The 17,692-nt window shown below is 45.4% G+C and overlaps 1 protein-coding gene across 1 annotated transcript in view; it reads left to right on the plus strand.

Moving 5' to 3' along the window:
• The window catches only part of GOT1 (glutamic-oxaloacetic transaminase 1), a 102,484-nt gene extending 88,617 nt beyond the window's left edge, over positions 1-13,867 (plus strand). The window contains exons 6-9 of the mRNA XM_086922603.1: positions 679-829; positions 11,648-11,813; positions 12,278-12,420; positions 12,587-13,867. Coding sequence (XP_086778729.1) covers positions 679-829; positions 11,648-11,813; positions 12,278-12,420; positions 12,587-12,726 — 600 coding nt within the window. The 3' untranslated portion in view covers positions 12,727-13,867. The remainder of the gene's footprint in view (positions 1-678; positions 830-11,647; positions 11,814-12,277; positions 12,421-12,586) is intronic.
• Positions 13,868-17,692: the final 3,825 nt, after the last annotated feature.

The following is a 17,692-nucleotide window of genomic DNA, read 5'->3' on the forward strand; positions in this document are numbered from 1 at the left end:
TCGATTAAAGGGAACATATAGGTGTCTTGTTCGTTCCGGAAAAAAACAAGCAAAGTCTATTTTTTCGGCAGCACATTGGTGACGTAGGAGCGGAATATGGGCAGGAGATTCACAGATCATGAGTGTGGCCTGATTTAGATCTTGGCAGATGAGAATATTCTGTCCATCTTATTACGAACACATTATATCTAAGTGCACTTGTAATAAGGTGTACGGGATATCAGTGACGTTTATGATGAAGTACCTGTCCACCAACCTCTATACAATGCCCTAAATCTGTTATGTTAAAATTAAATCCATGTCGAGAAATATTGAAAGAAAGTTTGGGTACTTAGTGTGAGTTTTTATAATGGTGTACAAAAGAATTAACGTTATCCTTTAAACTTAAAATCATATCAGAAAACGGTCACATTTTTCTCTTAGTCCAGACTGGGCTTCACTATGTAAAGTTTCTTTGTTTCCAGTGTCTATTCAGCACAATGGGAAATCTCTGATTGGAGAAGTCTTTATAACCCATCTCAATGCAGTGAAACAGGTTCATGTGCAACACTTACTCTAAACCGGCCACGTATAATGAAATGTGTATTATTCGCTATTATAGAACTATAGATAATATTATTGAAGATCTGTTTAGGTAACCACGTTGTTCCCTCTTCTTCCTCCTTCTCCCAAATACAGCGGAAATACCTTTTTGCATTCTTTGATTCGGCCTATCAAGGTTTTGCCTCCGGGAGCCTGGATAAGGATGCCTGGGCTGTGCGTTACTTCGTCTCTCAGGGATTTGAGCTGTTCTGCGCGCAATCCTTCTCCAAGAATTTTGGATTATACAGTGAGTCTCACAATGTTGGGGTCTTGGGTTGACCAACCTTCATAAACTACTGTATTAGCAACACATTGGTTTTATTTCAAGATTCTCTTTGTAAAACCTGTTCATTTCACCTTGTATACACCCTACATTTTGCAAAAACTGTGCTTCCTTAAAGTACAATTGCCCAATGTAAGTTTTCCCTATTCGAAGAATTTGGTCACTCCTCACTCCAGAGGCAAATAAATGTTGCACAAATGAAAACAGAAATGTCTCATCTGGATAAAGTATGTTTCCTTCTTCGGTAGATTTACCACTAGTGAACTCGAGGCTCATACTTCAACAGGAGGCTGCTGCTAAATTTTCATGCTCTGTTACTCATTTGAGGCGCAGTAATGCGTATGTACTGTGTGTGTTCATAGCAGTAATACCTGGTAAGGCACTTTCGAGGGCTACTTTTCCCAGTGGATTGAGTTTTCTTTCCATTGCTTTAGCAACAGGATTTAGTAGTATGAAAAAAATGACTATGTAACTGTAACTCTAATACTCCTAGGTAGTAGATGTATTGATTTTACTTTCACCTCCCCTCTCTCCCTGGTTCAAGAACTACCCTGGTAGAACACCCCCACACAATATTATTTAGAACTGAAAAGTGAGTGTCACTTAATATAGGAATGCAAGTCGCATTCCCCATCCTCATGCTTTTTTTAACTGCTGATGTGTGTGCATGATTGATAAAGGAACAAAGCACCTCAATTAGAACACTTGCTTTCTGAAGGATACTTCTAACTGCAGACTCCTCATCTTGCAAACACCCCAGGCGCCTTGTCCAGAGATTCTTCTCCGCATTCCTCCCATGCACCAGCAGGTGGATTCGTGTACCTCTGCATCAAGTTTGTTCCGCCCCCAAAGTGACACCTGAGCCTTACATATGCACCACACCTTGCTGCGGATGTCTGTGCCTTACTTTCTGCACATACATAATTGGATCTGGAGCTCATCCCCAACCGATTTCAAATTTTTTGACAATTTATTTTCTTGAAAATGTTCTTAAAGTGTGCAAGGGAATATGTCTCCTCCGAAAACTACAGGACTTAAACCTTGTAGGGACTGTCACAAGCAAGACCTGTGCAGACCTTTCCAGGATGAATCCGAGATGATCCAGGACTACACAGCCAAGCTTTGTCCTGAACACCACCGGAAAGCTCATATGAGCCGGTCCCGGTTGAACTGGAAGACGCAGACTCACTCCTGTTCTTAAGGCTGTTCCTGCAAAAGGTCCTTTTCACATTCCAAGTAGTCAGGTAAGTTCAAATCAAAGAAGAAACATAAGAAGTTGAAGCATGATTCCTTTTTGTCCTGTCACTCTTGTCCTGAGAAGGTGCAGGGATGTCAAGTTGTCTTTCGGTCTCTATCCCAGTTCCCCACTGAGGAACCAGTTCCACAGCTTAACCTGATACTACTTGAATTCTCATGTCTATTGATGATGCTGCAACAAGTTCATGCTTTCAAGGAATTAATGATGTGCGTTTTTGGCATGCTCCTGGCTCGCCTTCAGGCCTTAGGGATCCAAGGAGGAGTCTAGATGGGATACCGTCAGTGAATTTCTTTATGCAGCCTGTCCTTCTTGATTCTGCTGTAGGATCGAGCCCGACTCTGGGGGCCAATGTCTAGCCCGACTTTGAATCTGGCACCACCGTCCAAGCCCGGTCCCCTAGTGCATTGACACTAATACTGGCAATGCTGGAGGAGGAACCTATTGTCTTGTTAGACTCTGAAGCAAACCTATCATGATCTCAACCAAACTTGTGCCATCCCCAACTTTTAGCATAGCCAGTCAACCTCATTCTGACTCGGAAAGGACACTACCCCACCTATAAAGCTTTGAATACCTTTTGTCTCGTATTCGGACCACAGTCAATACTGTGGTACTGTAATTGATGGGGATGATTTGGCCCATCATTATGATGAGGGCAACCTTTTCATGGACCCTTAGGACACTAGTGGCCTATACATTTTCCCAGATACTGGATTGAACACATGGGCCTCCTTTGCTGTAGTGATTAGACAGGCTACCAAAGTTCTAGACCTACAACTTCCATCTGTTGAAGCTAAGACAGATGTCCTTATGGAGGTCCGGTTACATGGGCAGACTTCCACAGAACCACTCTCCCCTTTTAATAAAGCCTTGACGGATACATTAATGGGCACTTGGGCCAAACTATGCTCTTGCCCACCAGTCAATAGACAAGTAGTCAGACGACATTGGCCTGCTTCTGGTGACCCTCCTTTCCTAATGTAACACCCTATGCATGAGAGCATGGTTGTCCAAGCATGTACAAGTAAGCTAAACCCTCATTCTATCCCTACTACTCCTCTAGTTTGGGAGATAGGGAATCAAAACGCATCAAGATATTCAGAAAAAGGATGTTTTCCTCCACCAGCCTTGCTCTCTGCTCATTAAATGTCAACTGCCTCCTGGCATGATGCTTATATGAATAATGGGCTATGGTCAGCGCAACAGTCTCAAATAACTACAAAGCAGCCTTTTGCAAATTATTCAAGATGGTTAGGATGCCGGGAAGTACACATTTCTGATTCTGACTACTCCTGAGGCGGAAGCCGGGAGTCCACCATTTTTTAAAATTTGTATTTTCTTTGTCACCTAAATTTCGCTGTACAATTGCTTTTAAACTCGTTCACTCACCTGGCTTGCCAGAAACGAGCACCAGATACCCCCTGAACAGCGCTTCTCGCTGCAACATATTCCTGACAAAATCACCGGCCTGCCGCCATTGACGGCGAGGTTACGAGGCCACGCCTACCTTAGGCCACGCCCACCGCCCTTCCGAGCATATAACTCCGCTCGCAGCGCCACAAAAATCAGATCCTGACTACTCCTGAGGCGGAAGCCGGGAGTCCACCATTTTTTAAAATTTGTATTTTCTGTGTCACCTAAATTTCGCTGTACAATTGCTTTTAAACTCGTTCACTCACCTGGCTTGCCAGAAACGAGCACCAGATACCCCCTGAACAGCGCTTCTCGCTGCAACATATTCCTGACAAAATCACCGGCCTGCCGCCATTGACGGCGAGGTTACGAGGCCACGCCTACCTTAGGCCACGCCCACCGCCCTTCCGAGCATATAACTCCGCTCGCAGCGCCACAAAAATCAGATCCTGACTACTCCTGAGGCGGAAGCCGGGAGTCCACCATTTTTTAAAATTTGTATTTTCTGTGTCACCTAAATTTCGCTGTACAATTGCTTTTAAACTCGTTCACTCACCTGGCTTGCCAGAAACGAGCACCAGATACCCCCTGAACAGCGCTTCTCGCTGCAACATATTCCTGACAAAATCACCGGCCTGCCGACATTGACGGCGAGGTTACGAGGCCACGCCTACCTTAGGCCACGCCCTCCCCTTTCCGTGATATGTGCCTATACAGGAAGCGCAGCGGACGAGCGCAGCGGGAGCGCCGTTTGCGCGCCGAAGGCGCGCCTAAGGCAAGCCCGTCTGCGCCCGTCATCGCCAAGACATCGCCTCTCGCCAGTCCCCCTGTACAAAATCCCTCTCATCGAGTCAGCTATGACAGAAATCGTCTCCACGCACTAAACGCCAAAACTATATGTAACAAGCTCAAAGGCCACCTCGGACAAACTGCACTCCAGTGTGAATCTTGCAACTTTGCAACACCCCTACCCAGCCTGGTAAGTGGTACAGCAGCGATACCCAAACTACCCTCCCTCCGAGTTCTGCAATTGAATGTCAGATCTCTTGTAAAACACCATGCAGAAGTCAACACCCTCATTATGGACGAAAATCCAGACATTCTGTTCTTATGTGAAACCTGGCTCCATAACGATCAAACCAGTATTTTAAATCTCACGCTGCCTAACGGTTTCTCTATGAAACTGGTTAATAGAGACTCTAGAGGCGGAGGAATAGCCGTTGTGTACAAAACCATATATAACTGCTCCTTTACCAAGGAAGAAATCTGGGGCTGTGAATGCGCACGCTTCAAGATTGCCACCTGCCCGCAATTCACTCTCTCTGGCCTTTACGTTTATCGGCCTCCTGGCCCCTCCACCAGGTTCATTGAGGAACTCTTGGAACTTGCACACAGCTTGGCAGTTTCCTCCCCCAACTTTACCATCCTGGGTGACCTCAATCTTCACTTTGACTCCTCCACTGACCCACTATCAAAAACCTGCTAGCCGACATCACGGCTTTGCAGCTAAACCCCTTGGTTCACTCCCCTACCCACACCGCTGGGCACATACTGGATCCCGTGTTCTCGAACCTTTCGGAAGTCACGGCGGACCCCCCTGAACCTATGGGCTGGACTGATCACTTTCTTGTCAAACTTACTATTATGGGAAAAAAACCACCCCCCAAAAGCACGGCCAACTCCTGCCACAAACGACCTTGGCATAAACTCATCTCCGGAGACCTCATCAACCACCTAGGTGAATTCCACCTCCCCGAAGAAAATAGGGATATTAATACAGTCTACGCCGCCTTCCGCGAATGGATAGTCACAGGGCTCGATGCCTTAATTCCGCCCAAATTGACTAAAGCCCGCAGCTCCCCCTCTAACCCATGGTACAACGATGCACTTAAAATGCTACGGAAAGAGTGCAAAAAAGCCGAACGCGAATGGAGGAAAGAATACTTAGATACTAACAAAACCCTCTATCTATCTAAACTTCGCATCTACCACAAGGCGATCCGCACTACCCGAGCCTCTTTTTACGCAAAGGAAATCGAAAGTAGTTCCAACCCTACCAAAACCATCTTCAACCTAGTTCAAAACCTCCAGAATATCCCCAATCCAGGCTCCTGCATCACCTCCCTGAAACAATGCGAGGACCTTGCCACCTTTTTCACAGAAAAAGTGAGGAAGATCTACGCGTCCTTTCCACAGGACGATGCTACGCACCTCAGCATTCCTCATTTAACGGCAGAGACTTCTAAACTGCTAAGAATACCTGATATATCCCTAGACGACCTTGCTAAACTATGTAGACAGGTCAAGTCTGGTTCCCCAGCAGACCCCATGCGTCCGTCCAAATTCTTGGAATCACTTGACTTCTTTCTCCCCCCGCTTGCCAAAATACTCAATCTTTCTTTTTCTTCAGCGATGGTCCCCACTTGCTGGAAATCTGCTTGGGTTTCACCCATCATAAAAAAACCAGGATTGGATCCCAATAAACCTGAAAATTTCCGACCTATTTCCCTGCTCCCCTGGACGTCAAAACTAGCTGAGGCTCACGTCAACAAAATACTATCCCTCCACATGCAGCAAAACCATGTCCTGGACCCTTCCCAAAACGGCTTCAGACCAGGTCACAGCACTGAGTCGGCCCTGCTAACCACCACGGAGCACCTTCGAGGAATCCTAGACGCCGGTCAAAGTGCCGCGTTGATCCTGCTGGATCTCAGCGCGGCCTTTGACACGGTCTCACACAACATCTTGCTGAAACGTCTTGAGGCCATTGGGATTGGCGATTTAGCCCTTGATTGGTTCCAGTCCTTCCTAAAGGACAGATCCTTCCAAGTCTCAGCCCCTCCCTACATCTCTCAACCCCACTCCATCGGGCAAGGAGTTCCCCAGGGGTCGGCGCTTAGCCCATCCTTATTCAACCTATACGTTCAGCCTCTCGCAGTGGTAGCAAAAGAGTGGGACCTTACGCTGGTGTCGTACGCTGACGACACACAGCTGGTCATCACACTCTCTGAAGGTCCCTCACCTTCGGCAACCAAATTTAGAGATGGCCTCGCGGCAGTAGCACAGTGGATGACACTCAACTGCCTGCAGCTAAACGCAGGGAAAACGGAGGTCCTCCTCCTGGGAAAAAACCCTACCCTTTGGAACAATCACTGGTGGCCCTCTGTGCTTGGCCCCACTCCCGTGCCAAAAGAAGTGGTCAAAAACCTAGGAGTCTGGCTCGACCCCTCGCTAAACTTCCAGTCCCACACAAAGAAAGTGGCAGCCACGTGTGTGGGTCTCATGAGGAGCCTCCATCCCATACTCGGATTCTTTAACTCCAAAACCCGTCAACTCATCATGCAAGCTATGATTCTTGCCCGGCTAGATTATGCCAATGTTTTGCTCTTAGGAGCAAACAAAGCTGAACTTACAAGACTGCAGCGTATCCAGAACTCGGCCGCCAGAGCTGTGGTTGGTCTCCCACGCAGGTGCTCTGCCAGAACCACCATTCGCAATTTGCACTGGCTGCCTGTGGAATCTCGGATCCGTTTTAAAACCCTGACCACGGCTTTTAAAATTCTCAAAGCCGACTGCCCTGAACTCCTACGCCCACTTCTGACACCATACACACCCCAGCGCAACTTGCGTTCTTTGGGACAACACCTTGTGATGATCCCCCGAACTAAGCTCTGCAGACAGGGTGGACGCTCCTTCAAAGTTCTAGGAGCTAAGCTATGGAACTCACTGCCTCTACACATCCGTGCCCAAACCAATCTGATCGCCTTCCGGAAAGCACTTAAGACCCATCTTTTCTCTGTCATTTAAGTCCTTTATTGGTTCCCCCCCTCCCCTCTGGTATTGGTTAGGTCAGCGCCGGGACGCTCCGTTGCTGGGGCAGCTGTTTGCGCTTAACAAATTATATAACATAACATAACATTTGCTCTGGGTTTCACACCACTGTTGTGGCAGAGCAGTCTGTACCGGTCTGGTGTTCCGGTGCAACGCATGGATGAGAGCCACAGGATTTTCAGCTGACATTCAGACATCACTTATGGATACTTCATTTGATGGCACCCTTCTCTTCAGTGAAGGCCTACTTGGCCCTGGAGCGTTTCAAGGAAAGCAGGGCCGCAGTGCACTCCCTCTGCCTTTCGGAACCTGTGCGACTGTATCCCCAACAGTATTGCTCCTTTTTACACTTAAGAAGGAGTTTTGTGCAAAGAAAATGCCAAGGCCCATCTTCACTGCAGTAGACACCCCCCACATAAATCCTTTCAAGACCAGGGTCGGGGATCCAGCCGACAACGTCCAGAAACTCAGGAGCAGTGCACTGCTTATTCTCCCACCCTTCCTGCTACCCTCAAACTGCTTTCATTTGCCCTCAGCAGCACATGGCCACCCAATTGGAGGCAGAATCAGTAATACCTCCATGGATGGCATGGCATCACATCCAAAAAATGGGTGCTTCAGATAATTCAGCAAGGGTATTCCCTACCATTCTTCTCTGATTTGCTGCATATTCCACATTCAGGAGAATTGCTGTTGGTGTCCCATTTTGCTATTTATCAGCAGGAAGTCCAGGCTGTTTGGAAAAAGGTGGTATGGAGTGTCCCGTCATCAGAAGTAGGGACTGAATGGGACTGAATGTTCCTCCCACTCTTTCCTGGTGACAAAGAAGGATGGAGGACTTCATCCTATTTTAGATCTTTGCTGCCTCAATTTCTTCCTGAAAAAGGACATGATCAAAATGGCCCAAGTCCTAGTGGCCCTAAATCCAGAAAACTAGATGGTAGAGCTGGATTTGTTGAATGCCTATTTTCACATTCCCATATCCTGTAGACCTACAGGTATTATCTGAATTTCAAGTTGAGCAAAGAGCTTTTTTATGTCTCCATGCTCCCCTTCTGCCTAACCAGTGCCCCTCTGGTGTTCAAGAAAGCGATGAAGGTGGTGACAGTGCAGCTTTTGAAGTTGAGCATACCAAACTTCCCCCTACCTCAATGACTATCCAAAGACGGCTCGCCATTCAGTTGTAGACTACTCGCACACAACGGCAGACCATCATGGGAGTTCTTAATCAACTCGCCAAAGTCACATTTTACTGCTTTGCAGAAGCTTCAGTTCATCTGAGCCATCCTGGATACTGTACTGTTTCAAGCCTTGCCTCCGCCTCAAGAAGTTCAAGACATTGAGGTTATAATTCTGATGTTTCAGCCTCTGTCCTCGGTCTCCGTGAAAAAGGCTCGGAGACTTTTTGATGTCCTGTATCTTCCTTGCCGACCATGCCAGATGGCGCATGCAGGCTCTGCAGTGAGATCTTAATTCTCAGTCAACTCAACACCAGACAGCCTGCCTAATTCCATCCAGTCTTTGGAGAAGACTACAAAAGATCTACAGTGCCGATTGCTGAGCAGCAATTGGGCCAGTGGCAGACGTCTCCCTATCATAACCACAATTGACGATGGTGACAGACTAGTCACTGGTCGGTTGCGGAGGTCATCTGGGAGAGTTGAAGATCAGAATACTCTGGTCTCTGGCATAGAACCCCCTCCAAATCAACCTGCTAGCGTTGCAGGCCATTCACCTGAAGTTGAATGCCTCCTACTGGTTATCAAAGGGAGTCTGCTCCAGGTTCTCACTGACATCACCGCCAATAGGTACTGCAACACTCCGGGTGGAGTGAGGTCCTGGGTCCTGTGACTGGGGGTAATGCCTCTATAACTGGACAAGTCGAGAGGGTTGTGAACCACCTGGATATATTTTTGAACACCAGGGCAAACAAACTCATTTGGCTATGCATAGCAGCTCATAAATGGCACCTGCACACAGAGGTGACCCAAGGTGTTTTTGCAGAAATGGTCTGAACCCTGGCTTGATTTGCCACTGCAGAGAGTGTGCCTTGTCGGAACCTTTGACCACTGGAGTTCCCATGGATACTCCAACAGAGACTGTTCTGTCTACAGTGGAGCACAGGCCTCTTTCCTTTGCTCCCTTGCCTACCCAGAGTTCTGAAGAAGGTCAAGAACGACCAGGACCAAGTCATCCCATCTCCAGTTTTCCCTGGTAGAGGTTGTGGTACCTGTAAGTATTTGGCATGAGCCTCTGGTCAGGTGGCTACTTCGTAAGGATCTTCTGTTTCAGCAGCAGAGCAGGATACTTCAGTTGGTTTTGTGCAATCTACACCTCCATGCATGAAGATTGAGGACCGACAGATGACTACTTTCAATCTCTGGCCAAAGTAGTGAATGTCATTCTAGCAGCCAAGCATTCTTCTATGAAAACAGTTTAAACAGGTGCTGGGAGAGGGTTGTTGCCTAGTTTACTTCTTGCTATGCAGGTCCATTACAGCCAAAGTTGTTGGAGGTTTTCCTTTTTGTGCTGTGTTACGCTCAGCAACCAATTGCGGTAGGCCCTTATCTGTCACCCTTTCTCTCTTTTTTTTCTGTCGAACCAATCGCCCTATTTAAATCACCTATTTATTTATTTATTTATTTATTTATTTATTAAACTTGTATGGCGCAACAGCTACCCTGAGGGTTTCCCGGCACCTTGGATCCGTACTTTACCAGGAGGGGTAAATATTATTGGTTGAATAGCCATGCCTGAATACCTTTCCAGTATTTTCTGTAGCTTGGTTCTAGACGCAGTTTCAGCGGGAGCGAGTTCCACAGAACCGGCGCCAGGTAGGCGAAAGAGCGTCCGCCCATTCGTACCCGTTTAAACCTAGGGACAACAAATCTCGCCTGATGTAACGAGCGAAGGTTTCGGGAGGGGGTATATTTATGAACCAGTTTACATAGGTAATCTGGGGCCTCCCCTGTGTTAATTATGAACATGTAACACAGTGCTTTAAATTTAGCTCTATTGCCCATCTTGAGCCAGTGTAAGTTGCGTAAATGTTCAGAAACATGCATCCGCCCAGGGAGGTGGAGGAGTACCCTAGCCGCCGCATTTTGGACGACCTGTGGCCGACGCATGATCTCTTTGTTTGTACCTAGGTATTAGATGTTCCCATAATCTAATCTAGAGCCAATCAAGGCCTGGACTACAGTTTTTTGCGCCTCTTTAGGGAGTTGCCACAGGATTTTTCTCAACCACTTTAGAATGGCAAAGCAAATAGATGCTGTTTTGGCTGCTTGCAAGCGCATGGTCAGTTTATCATCAATTATCACCCCTAGGATGCGAGCTGATTGCACCGATAACCGGGGTAGGGCCTATTTCCGTGGGCCAATGGGCTGGTCCCCAAAGCTCTTTTTGTTCTCCAAAAATGAGCAGCTCGGTTTTTTCCCCATTTAATTTTAATTTCTTGGTGTGCATCCAATTCGCCATTCTCTGCAGCCCGGAGCGGAGAGAGGAGGTGTTGGCCTTATCTGTTGTTGACAGGGAGAACACCAGCTGTGTATCATCCGCATAGGAGAATATTGTGAGGCCAGCTTCTTCTGCTATTTTCGCTAAAGGAGTTATATAAATATTAAAAAGTAGCAGGCTCAAGATTGACCCCTGGGGCAATCCATATGGGGAGGTCAGAATGTTGGAGGTATTATTTTTGGAGAAAACCTGGAACGACCTGTCTGACAGAAAGTGTTCTAACCATTCCAGCGCTGTACCGCTCACCCCTATTCCTTCTAGAGTCTGAATCAGAGTTTCATGGGGTATGGTGTCAAAGGCGGCACTCAAATCTAATAGAATGAGTGCCACCGTGCCACCATTATCCAGTTCTTGTGATTTGTTTCCTTAATGGTCTGGGCCATATGTTTCCACCCACACATTTAAAATGCCACAGTGGGACCTTAATTTGGCTCTCAGTTTACTGATGTGTGCCCCCATTTGGGTCGATGCACAACTATCCTTACCTATTTGCTGTCTCTCAAAACACTTCTCATAGAGATGACCTCAGCCCATCGCATGAGTGAGCTACAGGCTCTTGCGCCTTGGGGTATTCTTGGGGTGAGAAATCTGCAGATGGACTATCCATCCGAATTTGCACTTTCAAAGGTACAAAAATAATTTGTTGATTAAGTTAATATTTGTTATACTCAGAATTTAATATATCAAGAGTAAGGACTAGTTACTGTATGTGAAGATAGTTTTCATTGGATTTTATAGCTAAATTACAATTTGATTTGCAGATGAGCGAGTTGGAAACCTGACCATTGTTGGGAAGGACTCTGACAATGTTAACCGTGTCCTTTCTCAGTTGGAAAAAATTGTCCGCACCACTTGGTCAAACCCTCCATCACAAGGAGCTCGCATTGTGGCCATCACTCTAACCAACCCCGAGCTGTTTGCGGAGTGGTAAGAACTAATGGCTTTATTGAGCCTTTTGAGCATTTAATGTTTATGTAATAATGTGTACATGCATGGAGTGTAGACCTGGCTCAGCAGTGGGCATCTGCTTCACCAGAGGAGACTGATTGAAGAGTGAAAAAGACAAACTTTGCATTTTTCGTTAGAAGCTCGCTTCATATCTGGTCTACTCGTGGACGACCAATGCTTTTTTTGTGTGTTTTTTAAATCACTCTTTTATTAAAGCCGAACATGCTACAGCACGGCTTGTTTGAGAAAACCAGTGAAAAAAATACCCCTTTAAATTCACTATGCCAAGGGACATTTTGTTTTTCATGTTACTGTATAATTATTATGATAGCCTGTGAAAGGCATTTAAAAAGATTTACAGAACCAAAAAGGGTGTTGGAGTTTGTCATCCAATCAATTGACAGTTCTACTTTACTTTAATTTGTTTCCCTTTTTCACAACAGGAAGGATAATGTGAAGACCATGGCAGACAGAGTGTTACTCATGAGAGCAGAGTTGAAGTCCCGGTTGGAGGCGCTTAAGACACCGGGAACCTGGAATCATATTGTAGAACAGATCGGGATGTTCAGCTACACGGGCCTGAATAGTAAGTAGACTTTTTTTGGGATTCCTCCTCAAAACCATTTGTTTAGCACTAGTACAGGATCCAGTAGGTGTCTATGGGCAATTTAGGAACATTCCTGCACACATTTTAGTTTTCTTTGACACTTTAGCATGTACACGTTTCTTATATTTGTATCTATTTTTTTCAGCAAAGCAAGTTGAATACCTCATCAAAGAGAAGCACATCTATCTAATGGCCAGTGGACGAATTAACATGTGTGGGCTTACCACAAAGAACCTGGACTATGTTGCGACATCCATCCATGAAGCTGCCACCAAGATACAATGAAAGATGCATAGTTAATTTGTACTATACTCCCTATGGAAGTATGCTCCTCAATGGGTATAATAATTGTGTGTAACGTGGCTTTAAGCACATTGTACGTAGTGCACTTCATCTGGGATTTAAATGTTTGTTCCTGAAGAACTGCAGTGGCAGAACAAATCAGTAGCTTCCAAGAGAATCATCATTTTAACACAATATTTAAAGAAAATTAGGGATGAGTAGGTCTGTTCATAATTATTGCCTTCTATTTTAAATTGGCTATGGGTCATCACAAGTTGGTGTCCCTTGTTAGTCGGATACCTTGCAAGTGCAATACTGTGTCCTTGTACTAACCCCTTATTCTCGGTTTACAAGAGACCCTGCTTACAGATAATGTGGGGACCTCTGAAGTATCTCTTCAGGGACCAAAGCTTGAGCATGTGCATTAATGTATGCCAAAAACTCTATATGGAGGTAGAATAAACAAGCTTTTCACTTTGCTTTTCCATCCCATTCGAAAAGATAAAGTCGGTCCCCAGTATACTGACATCCTGCTGCACAATATAAGTATACATGTTAATGGCGATGCCATGGTGTCCTTGCATGTGTACGGTTTGATTTCGTACAAGTAACTGTTAAGAGAATACTACATAAGCCTTGCCAAAATCCATACCTGTTTTGTACTTGACTTCTGTTTATTTTAAAGGAAAAAAGCAAAACCTACACCAAAATGTTACCCCCGCAGTGCAAAATGTTGTCTGGTGTAAGTGAGCATTTTGCTACTTGTTCACTCACAAGACCCTTTTTCATTGGACCATATGGCGTCAGTGAATGATTTGTGACCAGGATCACATGCCTGGGTTAACGGTGTGTTTACATAATTTAAAATGAATATGGCTGTCCATGGAATGATTTAGCCGTTTATATGTTTAAGCTGAGAAGCAGGGAGTTCAAGTACATACAAAGATGCACATCAACAAGCAGAAACGCACCAGGCCCAAAATCATCCCAAAGAATTATCTAAATACCGGAATGTTGCTTGATAACATTTGTTTGGACATCTTCCAATTGCATTTGATGATGATGTATTAATTTTATGTGTAGTCCTTGATGTGCTGTATTGAAAGCAAAGTCAGATTCCATAAAAAAGTTTTGCTTTGCTCAACAACTAGTGTAATAATTTATTGACCACTAACTAAATTAAAAACGTGCACAGTTTCAATTCTTACCTTTGAAGAACTCTTGGAGATTGGACTAGAAGGATTAGTGGTCCAAATTAATGGGCTGTATGCAATCTGCTAGAAATGGGTAAGTCAAAATACACAACATGCGTAGTTTTTAGGTCTTCCCTACAGACCGTTTTAGCTCTTTGACGAGACACACACACACACACACACACACACACACACACACACACACTCTTTCGCTCGGTCTCCTTGTGAATCGCAGCCATTTGCTACTTTGTTTGAGATTAGTTCACCCATTGGCTAAAGAGTTTGTCCATCGGCCTTGGTATGAGCCCAAGGCAAATTGCAGATATGAACTGCTACAGAAAACAGTAGTCTGCAGTGCTGAGGCTTTTACTATTTTATAATTGTATTTTTTTCATTGTGACCCAATCCTTCCCCGGGAGCCCCCCTCCCAGGGCTGCTCTGGTGTGTCCTTGCCAGTCCTGTTCTGTGAGTTTTACTTGCTGAGCTCAGTAAGCCTCTATTCTTTAGTTCGCAGTAGCATCTGGCATTCACATAATCTTCACCAGCAATAATGTTCTTTTTCATTTCAGGTAATAACGAAAGTTCATGTTCTGTTTCTTTTCAAACCAAATACCTTTTATTCCGAATGCGTGCCTGTGGGCGTGCCTCTTTTTGCTTTCTTAACTGGCAAATGCTAAGACATTCATCTTCTGATGAATGCTTTTTTCTTCGTCATTGGCTTAAAGCCCAATCAAGTGAGTCTGACAGTTATTTCAGTCTGGCGTTGGTCAAAAACTTTTTATTTCACTAAAGTTATATTTAGTATACTTATAGAGGCTTTCAGCCAGCCTTCCAAATAGATCAGTCTGTCATTCCAATTTTTTTTCCACCACTATAGCATGCAATGTGAGGCAGTGGGTCAGCCCACTTCACCCATTGGCTAATTTCAATGTGAGTGATGGCAATCTTCCTTTTCACAATGAACACATCCGTACATAAAGTGGGATTTTTTGCTTTTAGCCAATGTTTATTTTTTATATTGGTGAGGGCCCAGCAGATCTACCAGTAATAAAGTTTGATAGATGCATTTGCCCACATAAATTTATAAATAGCTCTCCCACACCAATAGGGCGCGCTGGCTTCAAGACGGCTCGCACACAGCTTTGCAGCATTTCACCTGAGCCATAAAGCACCCGTTGATGAAATGACTTCAGTTTTTTTTCTGCACCTTTGACACGACACAAGCCCTTCAACTCTCCTCAGGAGTTCTGTCAACTTATTGACGTTTTCTTTAAATTCAAAGCTTTTTGGTGCAGTTTTTTCGAGCCATATCACTGCTGAGGAAGTCTGAATTTAAGCCATGTCGAGATTGTGATGGTCAGATGACCCTCATGAAATCGGCCTTTGATGCCTGTAGAGACTGTCAACAGATGTATCCAAAAACCTTAAAGAAAAGAGAAGCCAAACTTTTCATGGCCAGAGCACAGGATGAAAAAACAGGTCTACGAGAATCCAGTTGAAGATCAACATTGCCTCATACTTTCAGATCTTCAAAGAAAATATATAAGAAGCAGCACTGCCATGATTCCCATCATAGAGCTTCCAAAGAGAAGTCTCCAAAGTCAGTGACCAGTCAACCACTCTGACAAAGATCAAGAATTCACCCAGATGCAGATTCTGACATCTCTGACAACTCCGCAACAGCTCCGGTGCCTGCGAGTCCAAGTCAGGCACAGTCTCCACTGGAACTGATAAATCCTGCAGCATTGTTTCCTCGACCCAAGGATGATATCAAATACCCTCCTTGTCCAACTCCGGGTATGGATGCAAAACTATTTCTCAATGCCATGTTAAACATCTTTAATAGAGTCCTGATGCCATCTGGAGCACCTACAGGCCCCAGGGGCCTACTCCTTGTGAGGCGTTCCAGTGCAATACCAGCAAGCACCCACCTTACCATTTAAGCCGCTGGCCCAGTATCCCTGGCAGACTCCAGCTCTGGCTCCCACGTCTCCAACACCACAAGTGACGTCACCTCAGCTGGTTCTTATAACCTCATTGGAGAGATACTCTCCACCGGTGCCGATGGCACTACAGCTAATGCCACAGGTGCCTCACCCTTCTCCACAGAGGCCACCGTTGACAACACTGGTGACCAAACCTACCATAGAGCTTCCTCAAGGTACATATACCACTTAATCGATCTCGGAGAGAGGCACAAAGGCGGTTGTAGGAGGAACATTTCTTCTTTTGAGACTGTTGTCAAGAGGATGCAGGTGATGAGGATAACCAGCTATCACCTGACCAGGAAATCGAGGACTTGAAGAAAGCAAGAGGTCTGGACACATTCCCCAGAGTGGAAACTCTTGTCCCTAACAGGTCTTCCTCCTCCTGAGGTGACATCTTATTCAGTGGTGCGCAAGGTAGCAGAAATGTTAGTCTTACCCCTCTCAACCAATAAATTGAAGTCTAGCATATTAACTGAGCTTCTACATTCCATGATGCAGCCTCAGAACCGCTGCTTCATCCTAGCAATATCTGACAAACCTGGCACTGTAACAGCTGTCTCCAAATCGGTAAGTCAACGTTACAAACCTGCTCCTGGAGACCCAGTCTTCCTATCATCACGACTCTCCAGAGAGCTTGGTAGTCCAAGCCTTTTGCTCTTCTAAACATACTCCAGGTTCCTTCCTATCTACCCTCCGGACAGAGTTTGTAAAAAAAAAATTCTGGATGTGACCTGCCTATTAGGCAGATATATTCATGCATTGCTAGAGTCAGCACAAAATATCATCCCTAAATTGTCTACAGAAAGCCAGAGTAATTTCTCTGAACTAATTAATGATGGTCATGCTGTAGCTAGACAAGCCGTAATCGGGCTTGATACTGCTGACTCAATTGCAAGAGCTATGGGCACATCAATATCAGTCTGCCGCCATGCTTGGCTGAGAAACTAACTTTTTTCACAAGACGTGCCTAATACTCCCATGTACAAACCATTTGACGATTCCAAACTTTTTAGAACAAAAGCAGATTTTGCTTTAGAACGACTCAGAGTAGCGCCACAGCATGATCACTTGGTATTCAATCACAGACTAAGGACTACCATCAGTTTAAAAGATTTTGTGGTTCCAGCAGGGGGTTCTCATTTCGAGGATAAACAATATTCAAGAGCACAAACACAACAGACATCAAACCCCCTTTGCAAAGGTTTGAGAGCATGCTAGATGAAGATAGTGATCCCTCCCACTTCCTCCTTCCTTTTCTTCCTCTGCCAATGGAGGAAAGCAGCCCTAGTTTTCCCTTCTTGAACAACACTATACTAGTGGGAGTAAGGGTGGCTCAAGTTCCACATCGATGGAGGGTGCAGAACTTCATACCCCTGGGTATGGCAAATTGTGGAAAAAGGGTATACCCTACCTTCTGATAGTTTCACCCCACCCCCACAGGAACAAAGCAGCTTCTCCAACAGGAAGTCCAATCCCTACTCGTAAATCGCACAGTGGCGTTGGTTTCAAAGCAGAAGCTGAGTACTTCCTGATCCCCAAAAAGGACAGAGTAGTGAACCTAGACCTCAGGATTCTGAATGTTTCCCCAAACCGGCAAAGTTACAAATGCTGTCCCTACCTCAGGCTCTCCATGCACTAGAAGCCGAAGGCTGCATGGTGTCTGTCAACCCACAGGATGCCTACATCCATATTCCCAACCTGCAATTATACAGGATGCATCTTTGCTTCATGGTAGAATCCCAACATTATCAGTTTGTGGTGCTTCCATTTGGCTTCACTTCTGCCTCT

This window comes from Lissotriton vulgaris, chromosome 5 (assembly GCF_964263255.1).
Source record: "Lissotriton vulgaris chromosome 5, aLisVul1.2, whole genome shotgun sequence".
Lineage (NCBI taxonomy): Eukaryota > Metazoa > Chordata > Amphibia > Caudata > Salamandridae > Lissotriton > Lissotriton vulgaris.